At 30.0% G+C, this 14,001-nt stretch overlaps 2 protein-coding genes across 2 annotated transcripts; both read right to left on the bottom strand.

Moving 5' to 3' along the window:
* Window positions 1–337: 337 nt before the first annotated feature.
* Window positions 338–1,351, bottom strand: LOC114173543 (thioredoxin H3-like). The gene is made up of 3 exons (XM_028058012.2): window positions 1,080–1,351; window positions 815–937; window positions 338–702 (listed from the first exon to the last, which is right to left on the bottom strand). Exons 1-3 carry the CDS (start codon window positions 1,302–1,304, stop codon window positions 571–573), a joined length of 480 nt encoding a protein of 159 aa, XP_027913813.1. The 5' UTR covers window positions 1,305–1,351; the 3' UTR covers window positions 338–570.
* Window positions 1,352–12,186: 10,835 nt separating this feature from the next.
* Window positions 12,187–13,287, bottom strand: LOC114174728 (thioredoxin H2-like). Its single transcript, XM_028059573.2, has 3 exons — window positions 13,114–13,287; window positions 12,906–13,028; window positions 12,187–12,541 (listed from the first exon to the last, which is right to left on the bottom strand). Exons 1-3 carry the CDS (start codon window positions 13,240–13,242, stop codon window positions 12,407–12,409), a joined length of 387 nt encoding a protein of 128 aa, XP_027915374.1. The 5' UTR covers window positions 13,243–13,287; the 3' UTR covers window positions 12,187–12,406.
* Window positions 13,288–14,001: the final 714 nt, after the last annotated feature.

Raw genomic sequence — 14,001 nt, 5'->3', positions numbered from 1 at the left:
CAAAATAGACAGTATCTTGGATGTGGTGGTTGAATGAGGCTTGATGTCTATAAAAGTGACACATATGTCTTGTTTACTATTGATACGTTTGGTTTGAAATTGACTTGTCTAAGGATATTTCTTTATTTTAGTTAGAATCTTTAGCATATCAATGTCCATTCATTTTGGCCCCTTCATTTCTCTTTCAAAATTTGCCTTCTATCTTGTAGAACCTTTTCTTAAGGTGACAATTAGAGTATTATTTCTCTGTTTTTTTTTTCCCTGTGAGAGAGAGAACTATATTAGTTGTCGAACAATAAAATGTTAGTGGCAGAGGATTTTGATGAGGAGAGTCAAATAACACAAAAGAAGAGGATAACATTGATATATGTTAATAGATGCCTTGTATGTTAAATATAGGCAATTACATACAACATAGTACATTGAAAACACTTGTAATGATAAAAGAATAAATAGCTTCTGATAAAACCAGCTTATTTCAAACTCAGTTGTTGATAGTTTTGTTTTCTCCTTGAAATGGTGATGGCAGAATGTGGTGCTGAGTTTATTACAGTGCATAATCATTGATTATTATTTTGTGTGATTCTCAATCGACCTCTTCAGCTCCTCCTTCATCACCCCCTCCACTCTATCAGCAACTTTCCCTTTCTTGACGAGTATGAATGTCGGCAATCGGTAAACCTGGAGTGCTTGAGACACTTCCTGTTATCATTCATACCATGAACATAAATCAGTTCTCAATCAATTGTCTCAAAAAGAACAACATTTAGATATTATATAAAGTAAAGGGGGAATCAATGAGTGAGTGACACACGTTTAACTCCTCCACATCAATCTTGATGAACTCAGCATCTGTGTATTTTGCAGCAAACTCTTCCACAACTGGGTCCATGAGTTTGCAAGGTTTACACCATGTAGCTGTGAAATCAAGTACCATCTACACCAAAAAAAAATAAAAAAAAAAATAGATAAACAAATCGATAGGAAAGGTTGTGAGTTTGAATTTATTATTTTTAAACGAAAATCGAAACTAAAAGAGTAATTAAAGCATGATTTAAAGAGCATAAACACAAACATACCAGCTTATTAGTTTCTTTGACAGCTTTAAAATGAGCGTTCCATTTATCCGTTGTGTGAAAAGTAAGGATATTGGAATCGGAGTCTTTTTTTGGTGTTGAATAGTTGAATGAGCCTGAAGACCTAAAAGACTTAAAGTTATAAATGGTGGGTGGCATGATGTACGAGAAGGTAGGAGTGTGAGGTTTCTTGATTGGTTTGGTCGATGGCAAAATGGTTTGAAACATGGAATATATATATAGAGGGGTTTATAATGAAGTAGGAAAATGGGGTATGTAATTTCTTTAGAAATGAATCATATTCTTTTCTTTCAAGTGGGGTGATAGAATGAACCATTGGAGCTAATTAGAGAAAGAAATTCGAAAGCATAAGTGCTAGAATCAGTAGCTGGCGCTAGCACCATTCAATATTCACGTTCGTTAAATAGTTGTTCGCATGACAAGACGTTGTTGCTAAATGAACAAATAGTACTAATTCTGATTATTCTGCAAAGTTGGAATAATAACGAGAGGGTTAGTATCAAATAATAATAATAAAAAAAAGTATAGTATCAAAGTAACAAGTGTCCTATCAATAATAAGAGAGACAGGGAGAGAAAGGGAGAAGAGAATAGAGTATTTGATGTAGGATGATATGATATTTAGTACAAAAATTGGGTTATGAATGATATATGTTTTATTCAAAGATAGATGTTTTTGTCAAGGGGTTTCTTTTTTGGTTGAATTGAAGACTTCTCATTCTTGTCAAATTTCTTCTTTTGGATCAAAGTATTTTTCATATATGCCTTCAAAATGGAGGAGTTCATCTTGTAACGTAACAATGAGAATCACCAATAGAAAATCATATATTTGGCTTTTCTGACTGGATACTACTCTATCATTTAATTTTTACAAGGATTACATTGTAAGTCCATTGGTGTAACTTTAACTTTTATAAGAATAAAATTATAACCTCTCTCGTACATAATTATTAACTTTACTTTGCATACTAAATACTTATATGAAGTAACACTTGTCATATTTAAGTACTTTTTTTTTTTAAGTAAATTTTCTACTTTTTCCTTTCTTGTATTACTCATTTAGATACTTTGATGTACCACTTAAGAACAACATATTTTTTTCTTCACCAAAAGTTTCACATGTTTGAAGATAGTAACTTCACGACGAAACTTGACTTAGTCAAATTCTACGTCAAGACTTTCACACTCATCTCGAAACAATGTGTAGACGATAACAATACAATGTTCCTCATATTCCTTACACCATCCCTTCTTCTTTTGTGTTCTAATACAAACACCCAACACATCAACACGTTTACTTGCATGACTCTTGTTATTGATAACTTACACGAAATTATCAATTATGACCGTCTTCTCTTCTCATTGGTTCTCAGTATCTTATACCTTAGACTCGTTATCGACAACTTTCACATCAACATTTTTTTCCCTATGTGAGGTATTTCTTAGATAAAATACCATAATAAATTTTTTTATTTTATTACATGTCTTGATGTAAGTCGTGGTGTGAGAAAATAACTTCATAATAATCATAATAGAGGTCGTGTGCTATGAATGCGATATTTGCAAAAAATAGAAAGTTGTGACCCAAGGATATGCTTCCCTAAGTGAAGTCTTGGGCTTTATGCGCAAATTTCATTTTATTTTGTTCGTCGTCGTGTATTGTGAACTTGATTTATAGAATGAAAATGTGGCTAACGAAAACAATTTTTTTTTTTTAATTTCTAATTGAAAACCATGAATTGAGAACATATTTTTTAGCATGAAAGTCGGGACTATTATTCAAATGAACAATATAATTACTTAAATAATAATATAATTTAAGTTTGATCTAAGTATTATTATTTAAAGAAACCATATAATTACTTACAAAAGTAATTATTGTTTTCTATATTTCTTACCCAAAAAAAATTACAAAATTTATTCATTTCATATTCTAACTCCACTCAGTATACTTTTCTCCCTTTAATTCCTTAAAAAAAACAAAATATTCCATGGATAAATCTTTATTTTTAAAAGGAAAATAAAAGAAAGAAGAAGTCGTATCCTTTGATCACGACTTCCGGACTGAAAATGTGTTCCCAGTTTATGATTTTCAACTGAAAATTAAAAATTTAAAGTCATCCTCATTGGCCAAGGGTTTTCAACTGAAAAATTAAAACTTTAAAGTCATCGTCGTTGGCCACGACTTTGTTCTACAAGTCGGTTGATAGCATATATGTCTTCCAAATCAAAAAAAAAAAAAAAAAGATTTTGTCCATAAAGCTCACAACTTCACTGAGGAAAGCGTGTCCTCAGCAAGCGATTTTTCGTTTTCTGCAAATGTCGCATGCATAGCACACAATGTCGCTTCTTCAGACAACTAATCACACCAAAACCTGTAATAAAGTAAAAGCTTGTCCATTATAGTATTCTACTAAGAAAAGTACACCACATAAATAAAAAATTTGTTAGGAACTAAGTATGAATCTAAGTCTCACATTGGCTAGAAATGAGAAAGTAGAACACTATATAAGGATAAAGACCCATAAACCCATTGTCTTAAGGTTTTGGGTTAGGAGTGGTGTCAATTTCTTATGTGGTTGAACTCGGGTCTCATTGGTTTTGTATCTCCCTAGTGATACCCCTCTATAGACCTAACAAGTGGTATCAGAGCCAATGGTTAAAACCGACTCAGGCAAGTGGTGGTTGGGAATGCTTCCATTGGAGGGGGAGTGTACCAATGTGGTTGAAGGGACTCACCCTTGAGTGGGAGATTGTTAGGAATCCAAGTGTGATTTTAAGTCCCACATTGGCTAGAAATGAAGAAGTAAAGCACTATATAAGGATAAACATAAACTCATTGTCTTAAGGTTTTTGGTTGAGAATGGTGTCAATTCCTTATGTGGTTGAGTTCAGGTCTTATTGGTGCTATATCTCCCTACTGTTGGCAACTTGTGGATGTTGAAGGTGGAAACCTAGTCGATGTTGCAACACCAATTAAGTCAGATCCCACCATGCATCCTTCTCAAGGCACAAAGGGTAACACTTTGATTCGTTGATTAAAAACCATGTTTCATATCAAGGTCAATTCAACGATAAAGTAAATAAAACACTCATTTTAGATCTCAGAAAAAAAAAAGACCTCAAATTTTTTTTAACTACTAATATTTCTCTATTAAATTAATTTTAAAATCATATTTAAGAAAAAAAGGTCTCAACAAATTTTTTAGTACTAATTAATATATTCTATTTGGTTAACCAGATTGCTCATTTGTCCTCCCTTACTTAGAATCACGCTTTGATTCCTTGATTAAAAACCACGTAATAGGAAACTATTTTTTTTTCTTTTAGAAACGCGTTCCACATAAGAGTACAAATAAAAGAACACCACAATAAAGTTTAACATGTTTCATATCAAGGTCAGTTCAACGATAAAGTAAGTAAAACACTCATTTTAGATTTCAGAAAAAAAAAGACCTCAACTTTTTTTTTAACTACTAATATTTCTCTATTAAATTAATTTTAAAATCATATTTAAGAAAAAAAGGTCTCAAAATTTTTTTTAGTACTAATTAATATACTTTTATTAAACTAATTATAAAATCATGTTTAAAATAAAAAAGGCCTCAAAAAATTATTTTATTACTAGCTCTATTAAATTAATTATATATTTATGTTTGGAAATAAAATTTAATTCAATTATTATTAGTGTGTGTTAATTTTTATTTGTAATAAAAATAATAATTAATGAGTTAAAACATTTTTTAAGTAAATTATAATTTTATTTACAAGAAAGAGAACAATTAGCTATCTTTATTCTCTTATAATCAATTTGGATTCTATTTTCTTCTTTTATCTTTTATCTCTATGTGACTACTTCTTTTGTCTCTCCTAACTTTCTTCTCTTATAAGAGTCTTTTTTTTAGGGTTTTGGCATATTACATTCCTTAAATCTCTTGAATCTCATGTTGTCCGTGTGTATCAGTTTTTTCATCATCATTTCTAGTTAGTATGTTGTTTCTTTCTATTTGTGTTGTTGTTGTTATTCTTATTCTGCTTTAGATTTGTATTAGAATTAGAAATGTGTTTCTTTTGTCCAGTTTTGTTTTCCGGTACTTTTCGATTTATAGGTTTCAAGAGTTTTGTTTTCTTTGTTGCATATATCTTGACGAACTGAATTTTCTACACAACTATATTTAGATTATGGTTTAATCTTTTGATGGATAATAGATTAATTGGAGCATAATTCAAAGTTGAGTTTTATATAGAAAGATAATTTAAGTTTAGGAAAAAAAAAGACTTAATATCTAGGTCAGAAGAGCAAAAATTTTAATTACTTTTATTAATGATTAATCTTAAAATAAACAACTCTGCATGTTTGTGAAAAAGTTAAGACTTGAGAACGAAAAAAAAAAAACTCGAGACTTCAAGATACTACAAGTTTACTATCGAGTTTATTTTCTTGACAACCAGAACCATGTTTTATTGTTTTAATTCATTCATTTTATATATCTTTAGCAGTGTTCTATAACTTATAATTTTTTATTTCATATAAAAATATATAGATATGTCAATTAGAAAATTTGAATCAAACTATTCAAAAATCCAAAAAAATAGAAGAATTGAGTCTTTAATTGCATCACAAAAAGGAACTACAAATGAATTTGAACAGTTTAAAATGTGGGAAGATATTTTGTCATTTTTTATTTAGTGTTAAAAAATTAAAGTCACTAGATTATACACTTTTGAAGGAAAAACGCTTAAACCTTGAATTTTTTTTTAAAACATGATAATTTGTTGGGTATTAATGGATTTGATTTATTTTAAAAATTAAATATCTTAAAGGAAATTATAGGTTTGGAAAATAATAAACCAATTGACATTCTTAATTATATATAAAAAGAATAGATTCTTTTCCAAATACATATATAACTTATAGAATAATGTTAATAATTTTAGTGTCAGTTGATTCACTCAAAGGAGTTTCTCAAAGCTAAAGATAATAAAAATTAATTTAAGATCAAAAATATCTCAAGAAAAATTAAACGAATTAATCCTATTATTTATGGAGAAAGAAATGTTAAATAAAATTAATTATGACAATTTAATAAATAATTTTGCATAAAAAAACTTGAAAAATAAATTTTAAATAAAATATCTCATTTTTTTAAGTTTGTTTTAGGTGTCTCAAACCATTGAGTCACTCCTGTTCAAATATCACCGAAAACATTTAATTATATGTAATTTTTTTCATGAAACAATTGAAAAAATCTCATGTAACTTTTATAAGAATAAAATTAATTTTTTTTATATAACTTTTACAAAGACGAAATTACAAATTCTTTAGTGAGACATAATTAATTATTCAAATCTCTTTTACTTCAACTCCTATTTTTTTAATAATTTCTAACTTTTTTCTCTTCCTCCTTCCGATCATTTATCGTGAAACTTTGTTGACAAAATGTAAGCTGAAGAATGTTAGGCACATATCATTCTCAAGAACCAAAGTTGCAGGCTATGAACATTTTCTGTAATTAGTTTATTTAAAGGATATATACAAATTCTGAAGATAAGTATATAAAAGAATAATAATAAATGTCAACCATTTGCTAAAAATAATTAGTATTCTCTGACCTTTGTTTTCTGTGGTGCAATGCAACTCTGATGCAACCATACGTGGAAATGTGTTTGGTTTCAAAATATGTTCAATGTTTCCTCTGAAACTCAGGAATCTTACGAAATGAAAGAACCAAAATAGAAAGGTGTGCTTTCTCCCTTGCCACTGCTTGATGCGAAAGCAAGAATTCTGTATTAGCAAGAAAAAGTTTTGGATTGACCGGAGCATTTGAAGCTGTTACAACAGCACTTACTCAATTCAATAAAATTGATTCCAAGGGAATAGCTGTGTTATATAAGTGTTTTCAAACTCTATTTCTAATTGATAAAAGTGTAGCGATGAAAATAACATGTCTTAAAATGTCTTAAAAAGTCTCTTATCGTTTAGGATAATTAAGGGATGAGTGTTAGTAACTACATAATGGACTCTAAATTTATGATGTTCCTTGTCCCAGTCAAACACAATTTAAGCTTGTATTTGACTTTTCTTCTACTCTTCTAATAGAGTATTGTGAGGTTTGGGTTTAATTTGTTTTGGAGAGTATGAATGTACTTGGGGTCAATAAGCATGGGAGGATAGTTTATGTGTTATACAAATTTTCAATGTGTTATTCTCCGGTGATCGTGATTTTTTTCCAATTTTAGAATTTTCATGTTATATTTTTGTATTTCTGATTTTGGAATTTTCATGTTATATTCTTGAGTTTCTGATTTTGGAATTTTTATGTTATTTTCTTGTGTTTATTATTATTTTTTTATTTTTCTATTAATAAAATGATTCTCGAGAATTTTTTCAATAAAAAGATGAATTTTTTTAAAACTTCTAAATGTGTCTATAGTTTTATAAAGATGACTGAACTTTAATTTGGTTTTCATATTTTCTTTTATCCTTTTAAAATTATCATTCTTGATTCTTAATATTATATAAAAGTATAACCATTTATTTGCAAAAGAAAATGTTAAACAACCATACTATGGAAAACATGGTGGTGTTCTTAATATGCGTTACTTAAAAAAAAAAAAAAAATATATATATATATATATATATATATATATATATATATATATATATATATATATATATATATATATATATATGTGTGTGTATGGAACAACTGCGAATCTTTACCGCCATTGATGGAACAAAATGGCTATTCAATTCTAAAAGTCGTACATACTAAGGTGACGAATCTTATCTTTACCATGTGTATAACTTAAAATAAAATTGTTCTAACCGAGAACCGTTGTTTCTTGTTTGTTTCTAAAGTGAATGTATATATAGTTTATCACATAATTAACATTTTGTCAACTATAAAGATGGTGTAGTGATTTTAAGTTGACGAAAAAAATATAAATGAAAAAATATTGTTACATTTGCGACTCAATTAAGTTTTTAAAAAGAGTTAAATATTTTTATAATCCTTAACATGAACATGGATGCAAAATTAAAATTTATTGTATATATTTTTTAGTTCCTAAACTTTAAAAATTAATAAATATAGTCTTTAAAACTCAATGACATTAATTTTTTGTATAAACTGACATTTAAGTTGAAACATATTAAACGATGTAAACAACACAAACAACAATACGATGACATGTGACATGTTGTTTGACATATTAAAAGAATGTAAAGCAGTTAGACTAAAAAGATTATATCTATTCATTTTTAAAATTTAGTACCAAATTTATCAAAGTTTGACACGAAGACGAATCCTAATTTTGTGTTAAAGTTTAAGCACCAAAATCATATTTAACCATTTTAAAAATATCAAAATATTAACCTACATAATTAAAAATAGTAAATCATCATAATAAAAAATAAAAAATATAAAAACAATGTAATAATATAAAAATAATGTAAAGATTAAAAATGGGAAGAAAATATAAAATATATTTTCAAACACAATAAATAATTTACTTTTAAATATCATGCATTAGTTTAATTTAAAATTAACATAAAATAAAAACGCTAAAAATTATATGTTAATGATAACATATTTTTCGTTTTTCTTGTTTTTGTATTATGAGTTTAAAAACATATGATATTATCAATAATTTAAAAAGCATGTCAAATATCTATATTCATTTTCATGTTAAGTAAATTTGGATTAAGGGTGATAAAAAATTTGAATTTTGAAATCCATTTCATAATTATTTATATTCATATTATTTTAAGTCTATTTAAATGAATTATTTTTAAATTTAAATTTATACATTTTGGATTTTAAGTTTAACTATTATATTGGATTTGGATTGAACTTATATTAGATAATTCTTTTAATTTTAAAAATTTAAAATCAAGTTGTGTCCAAGTCGAATCACGTTAGTTTGGATTAAGGCTGATCTAGGTTGGCCAAAATTAACCAGTGAGTCAATTAGGCATGGGTTGAAGAATCAAGACAAATCAGTTTGGATTGAAGGTCATGTTGAATTGACTAAAGACAAAGGTTGAGCCAAATTAGTTCAGGTTGAGGCAAGTCGTCTTGGGGCGAAGATCAAGCTAAGTTAGTTCTAGTCAAAGTTTGAGACGAGTAATCCTAAGTCGAAGGTTGAGTTGTGTGGATCGAGAATGAAGGCCAACATGTGTCAGCTTAGGTCGAAGGTTGAGAAAAATTAGTCAGGTTTAAAGATTGAAACGGATCGACTTGAATCAAAAGTCAAGCTGAGTCGACCCGAGCCAAAGGGTAGAGTCGACTCATCCTTAACCGAAGGTCAAATTAAGTCAATCTAAGCTGAAGGATTGAGCCAAGTCATCCAAGGTCAAGCTAAGTTGTCTCAGAATAAAATATATGATGGATCGATCCGGGACAAAGGTCGAGACGAGTCGATTAATACAAATGGTCAAGTAAAGTTTACCAATAACGAAGGTTGACCTGAGTCGACCTGAGTTGTAGGTCGAGTTGAGTCGACCCTAACTAAAGGTTGAGTCGAGTAGTCCTCAATTAACGGTCAAGTTTAGTCAACCCATAGGAAGCCTAGGTTGAAGAATCAAGTCGAGTTAGTCCGAAACGAAATAAGTCGGCCTAGCCCAAAGGTCAAGACGTTCTAACCCACTACCAGGTCGAGACAAGTCGACTCAAACCAAAACTCGAGACAAGTTTACCCTAACTAAATTTTGAGTAGGCATGGGTCAAAGGTCAAGACAAGTCATCTCAGGCCAAAGGTCGAGATGAGATACCTAGGCCCCAAGTCGAAACGAGCAACCTTGGCCCTAAAGGGTAGCCAAGTCATCTCAAGCCTGAAGTTGAGTAGGTTTGTGTCAGCATGGGCTAAATGGTCAGGCTAAGTGGGTTCGACCGAAGAATCAAGTCAAGTTGGGCAAGGTCGAAAGTCAAGTGAAGTGAACCCATGTCAAAATTTGAGTCTAATTGACCCAGGTCGAAGGTCAAGACAATCATCTTATGACAAAGGTCAAGATGAGTTTTCTTGTGCCGAAGGTCAACGTGAGTCGGCCCCCACCCATGGTCGAGTTGAGTCGGCTCGGACTAAAGAGTTGAACCAAGTTTGTCTATGTTGAAGGTCAAGTCTAGTCAGCCTAGGATAAAAGTTGAGACGAGTCGAGTTATGCAGAATGTCAAGGCAAGTCAGTCCAAGCCTAGGGTCAAGTTGAGTAGGCTCAAGTTGAAGAGTCGAGTCGATAGATGAGCTAAGTTGCTCAAGATCGAAAGTCGAGCCAAGTTGATCAGACTAGGTTGAACATCGACATGAATCACCCAGGTCGAAGGTCTAGGTTTGTCAAAGGTATAGGTTGAGCTGAGTTTGCCTATTCTAAAGGCTGGGCCGAATTTGCACGGGCTCAGGTCAAGCCAAGTCAGCTCGAGTCCAAGTTAAGTCAAGTAAGCTCAGGCCCGAGTTGATCCAAGTAAACTCAGTCCCAAGTCAAGTCGTGTTGGTTTGAGCCATCTTGACTCAAGACAACTCTACTGGAGGTTAAGGAGAGAACCAAAAACTCAAGTCGAGCGAAATGGACCAAACCCAAGTAGACACAAGTCGTTCTAAGTTCAGGTCTAGCCGAATCAACTTGAACTCATATTGACTCGGGTTAACCTGAAACAAAGACTGAGTCAAATTGGGTTGAGTTCAAATAGAACCAAGTTAACCCAGACCCATAACAAGTCGAGGCGACTTGAACCCATGAGTTTATTATCTTCTCTAACTAAAATTAACATTATATTACTTGGATATTATTACAAAACTGCCAATACTAAATAATTAATATAATTAAAAATGTAATTAACTCTGAATTTGTGAACACTGATTTACTAAAATTAAATCTTAAAATTAAAAATATTAAACAATGTTTTATTACAACATTAAATATATATTATAATTTATATATTAGACCTCTATATATCAAAATCAAAATATGTTTTTATTAATATGCTTAAATTATTTTTACCTTTTAGTTTTTTTTTTCACTTTTAAAATGAACTAAAATGACTCGTTGATCCCAAACAAGGTGGTGAAAAGTAGAAAAAACAAACAAATTATGGTTGAACATGTGGTGGATGTTGTGGTGGACTCTCTAGTGGATCCTTGGTTGATATGTCTTTTTTTATGGATGTTGCTCTAGTTGATAGTTTGCAGGAATTACAACATTTAGATTCACCTCATTATAATTCTAAGACATTTCCTTTTTTTTATGTCTACAGAGGCTATTTTTCTAGATAAATTGAAAATAACCTCTAATTTAGCTAATATGTTTGATGAGAGAAAAGATTTTAATTCTGAGAAGAATGATGAGTCAATTCAAACTACAAGGAAGTTATTACTAAATCTTTCAAAATAAGAATTTCTAAATAGCTGTAAAAAAGTTTTAAAAGTTTTTTTGTGATCGTGAGATGGTTTAATATACTGATAAATTTGCTTATTGAGCTTTACTTTTTGACTGGTAATGCATTGTTTTTTTTATCTATGTATATTTATTAATTTTTTCATTATAAACATTTTTTGCCTATATATGAGATACAATTTTATCATAATTTGGTGTGATGTCTCATGTTTTTCTATTCGTTTTCTTTTTCTCTTCTTCTTTTAATAATTTTTTGCATAACAGTATTGTTTAACATGAGCTAATAGAGAATTACTCAAAATCAGTAGTTTTAGAATATTGCCATAAAGTATTTAGGTATTCCATTGGGAACGCACACTAATTCGTCAGTTATTCATTGTATAAGACATAAAAAATAAATTATCAGTAAATATATAAGTTTTTTTTATTCTATATAATTTTATTTTTCATTTTACTCTGTAATTTTTATTTTAAATTATTCTATTTTATTTTTTTATTGTTGATTTAATATGACATTGGTGACATATGATGCAAAACGTTAGTATTAATAATATAACATTCTTTAAAGGAGTTAAACGATCAAATTTTGAAGAAAACTGAAACTTAAAAATTGTTCTGGAACAAAATAAATAAATAAATAAAGCATTTCAACTATGTAAAATGCACATTGTAGAATAATTTTGAAATTAACAAAGGCTGTTGTACCATTAAAATCTCTCCAAAATCCAAAGGACAAATTTTCCGCATTTTGGTTACACAAATTATTTCTGACTTCAAAGATTTCTGATCAAACACTAAAAGGTTCACACATATATAAATGCTAAGCACAGATCAGTCCATTTTACATGATAATGGGGTATGGCAGTTGATATTGAAGAAATTGTCTTTATTCCTCTTTACAGGTCAATACAAATGAAAGGTCACACACTCAGATGCTTCTCTATAAGCTTTTGCAGCTCTTCCTTTTTAGCTCCCACCACCTTATCAACAACTTTGCCTTTCTTTATCAATATGAACGTTGGCATTGCCTGCACCTGGAATTCTTGAGAGACCGCCTGTTACATATTAAAACATACATGAATTAATGTTGAGATTATCAATAGCATTGCATGTGTGTTGGGTATTCTATATCGACTAGAAATTAAACGAGTTTATGATATATAAATAGATACAAATCTTATCTTTCAAGTTTGTTTTGTAAAATTAAGTTAGATTTAAAATTCACTCCACATGGTAGCAGAATCTGATTTAAAATCTATCCTAACGAAATTTATTATTTGGTGGATCAATTATATAAATCACCATTAGGTCAATACTCAAGGAAGGATGGTCAATAATAAAAAGAAAAGAAAAATATATTATGCTGATTAACGTTAAGAGTGATATACGTATAGTGAAAGAAAAGAAAAATATAAATACCATCAATTCATCCACATCGATCTTGATGAATTCCACGTTGGTGTACTTTGCAGAAAAGTCTTGGATAACTGGGTCCATTTGTTTGCAAGGTCCACACCATGAAGCAGTGAAATCGATCACCATCTTCAGCATAAATGGTAAGAAAAAATGGTGATTAATGAAAAAGAGAGGAACTAACTAAGGATTGTAGCAGTAATAACATACATACCAACTTGTTAATTTCTTTGGAGGCATCAAAATGAGCCTTCCATTTAGCAGTAGAATGGAAGGTGAGAATGTGGCAGGATGAGTTGGAGGATTTCTGAGCATTCTCCATGTTTGATAAGTTGGCACCCATCTTAAGAAAACCAACCCTTATCAGTATAGAACACTGTAGTTTGAAGCTTCTTACTTTGGATGATTGAAAGCATTAAGGAAAGCCTCATTTATAGGACTAGAAAAAAGTACAGAATTTAAGGACCTTTGAAAAGGTTATGGGATTCTTGCTAACTGCCATGTTAGTAAGTGCTGGAATGGACAGTTACCCTACATTAGTAGGGTTGGGAGAATACAACACATTTTTAATGTTTGGGCAATGTTTCAATCATGGATGGTGTTGAGTATTTCACAGTGGAACATATGTACTAATCTTTCAAATCTTACTCTCTTTGATTAGCACATGAATTTCTTCTTGTTACTTCATGTTAATATATCATCCCTTGACATACTACTATGTAATATTTGTCAAAAATTACGAAAGATATTAAATAAATAAAATTTAGAGAATACAAACTTTTAATCAATTAAATAACATACGTTTATATTTAAAAGATTGTGCTTAATCACTAGTATTTAACTCTTTTCCAGAATTGTGTACTTTAGGGGTAATTCATAAGATGAATTTGGACCATTTATATAGTATGTATGTATTTGCAGATGCAGTGAGCGAGGAAGGTAGGGTATTTGATGCGTTTGGATTTGAGGATTTGATATAATTTGGGGATGATGATTTACTCTTAAGAAGAGTAACTCCATACTCGCATTTGGAGATGATTTTGCGTTGATTTTCTGTAACGTACACATGACATTACCAATTTATCTTTGCTTTTATTTTATT

The sequence above is a fragment of the Vigna unguiculata genome, chromosome 2, assembly GCF_037176805.1.
Source record: "Vigna unguiculata cultivar grain cowpea cultivar isolate G323 ecotype 2 chromosome 2, ASM3717680v1, whole genome shotgun sequence".
Lineage (NCBI taxonomy): Eukaryota > Viridiplantae > Streptophyta > Magnoliopsida > Fabales > Fabaceae > Vigna > Vigna unguiculata.
This window is presented reverse-complemented; position numbering and strand designations above follow the sequence as displayed.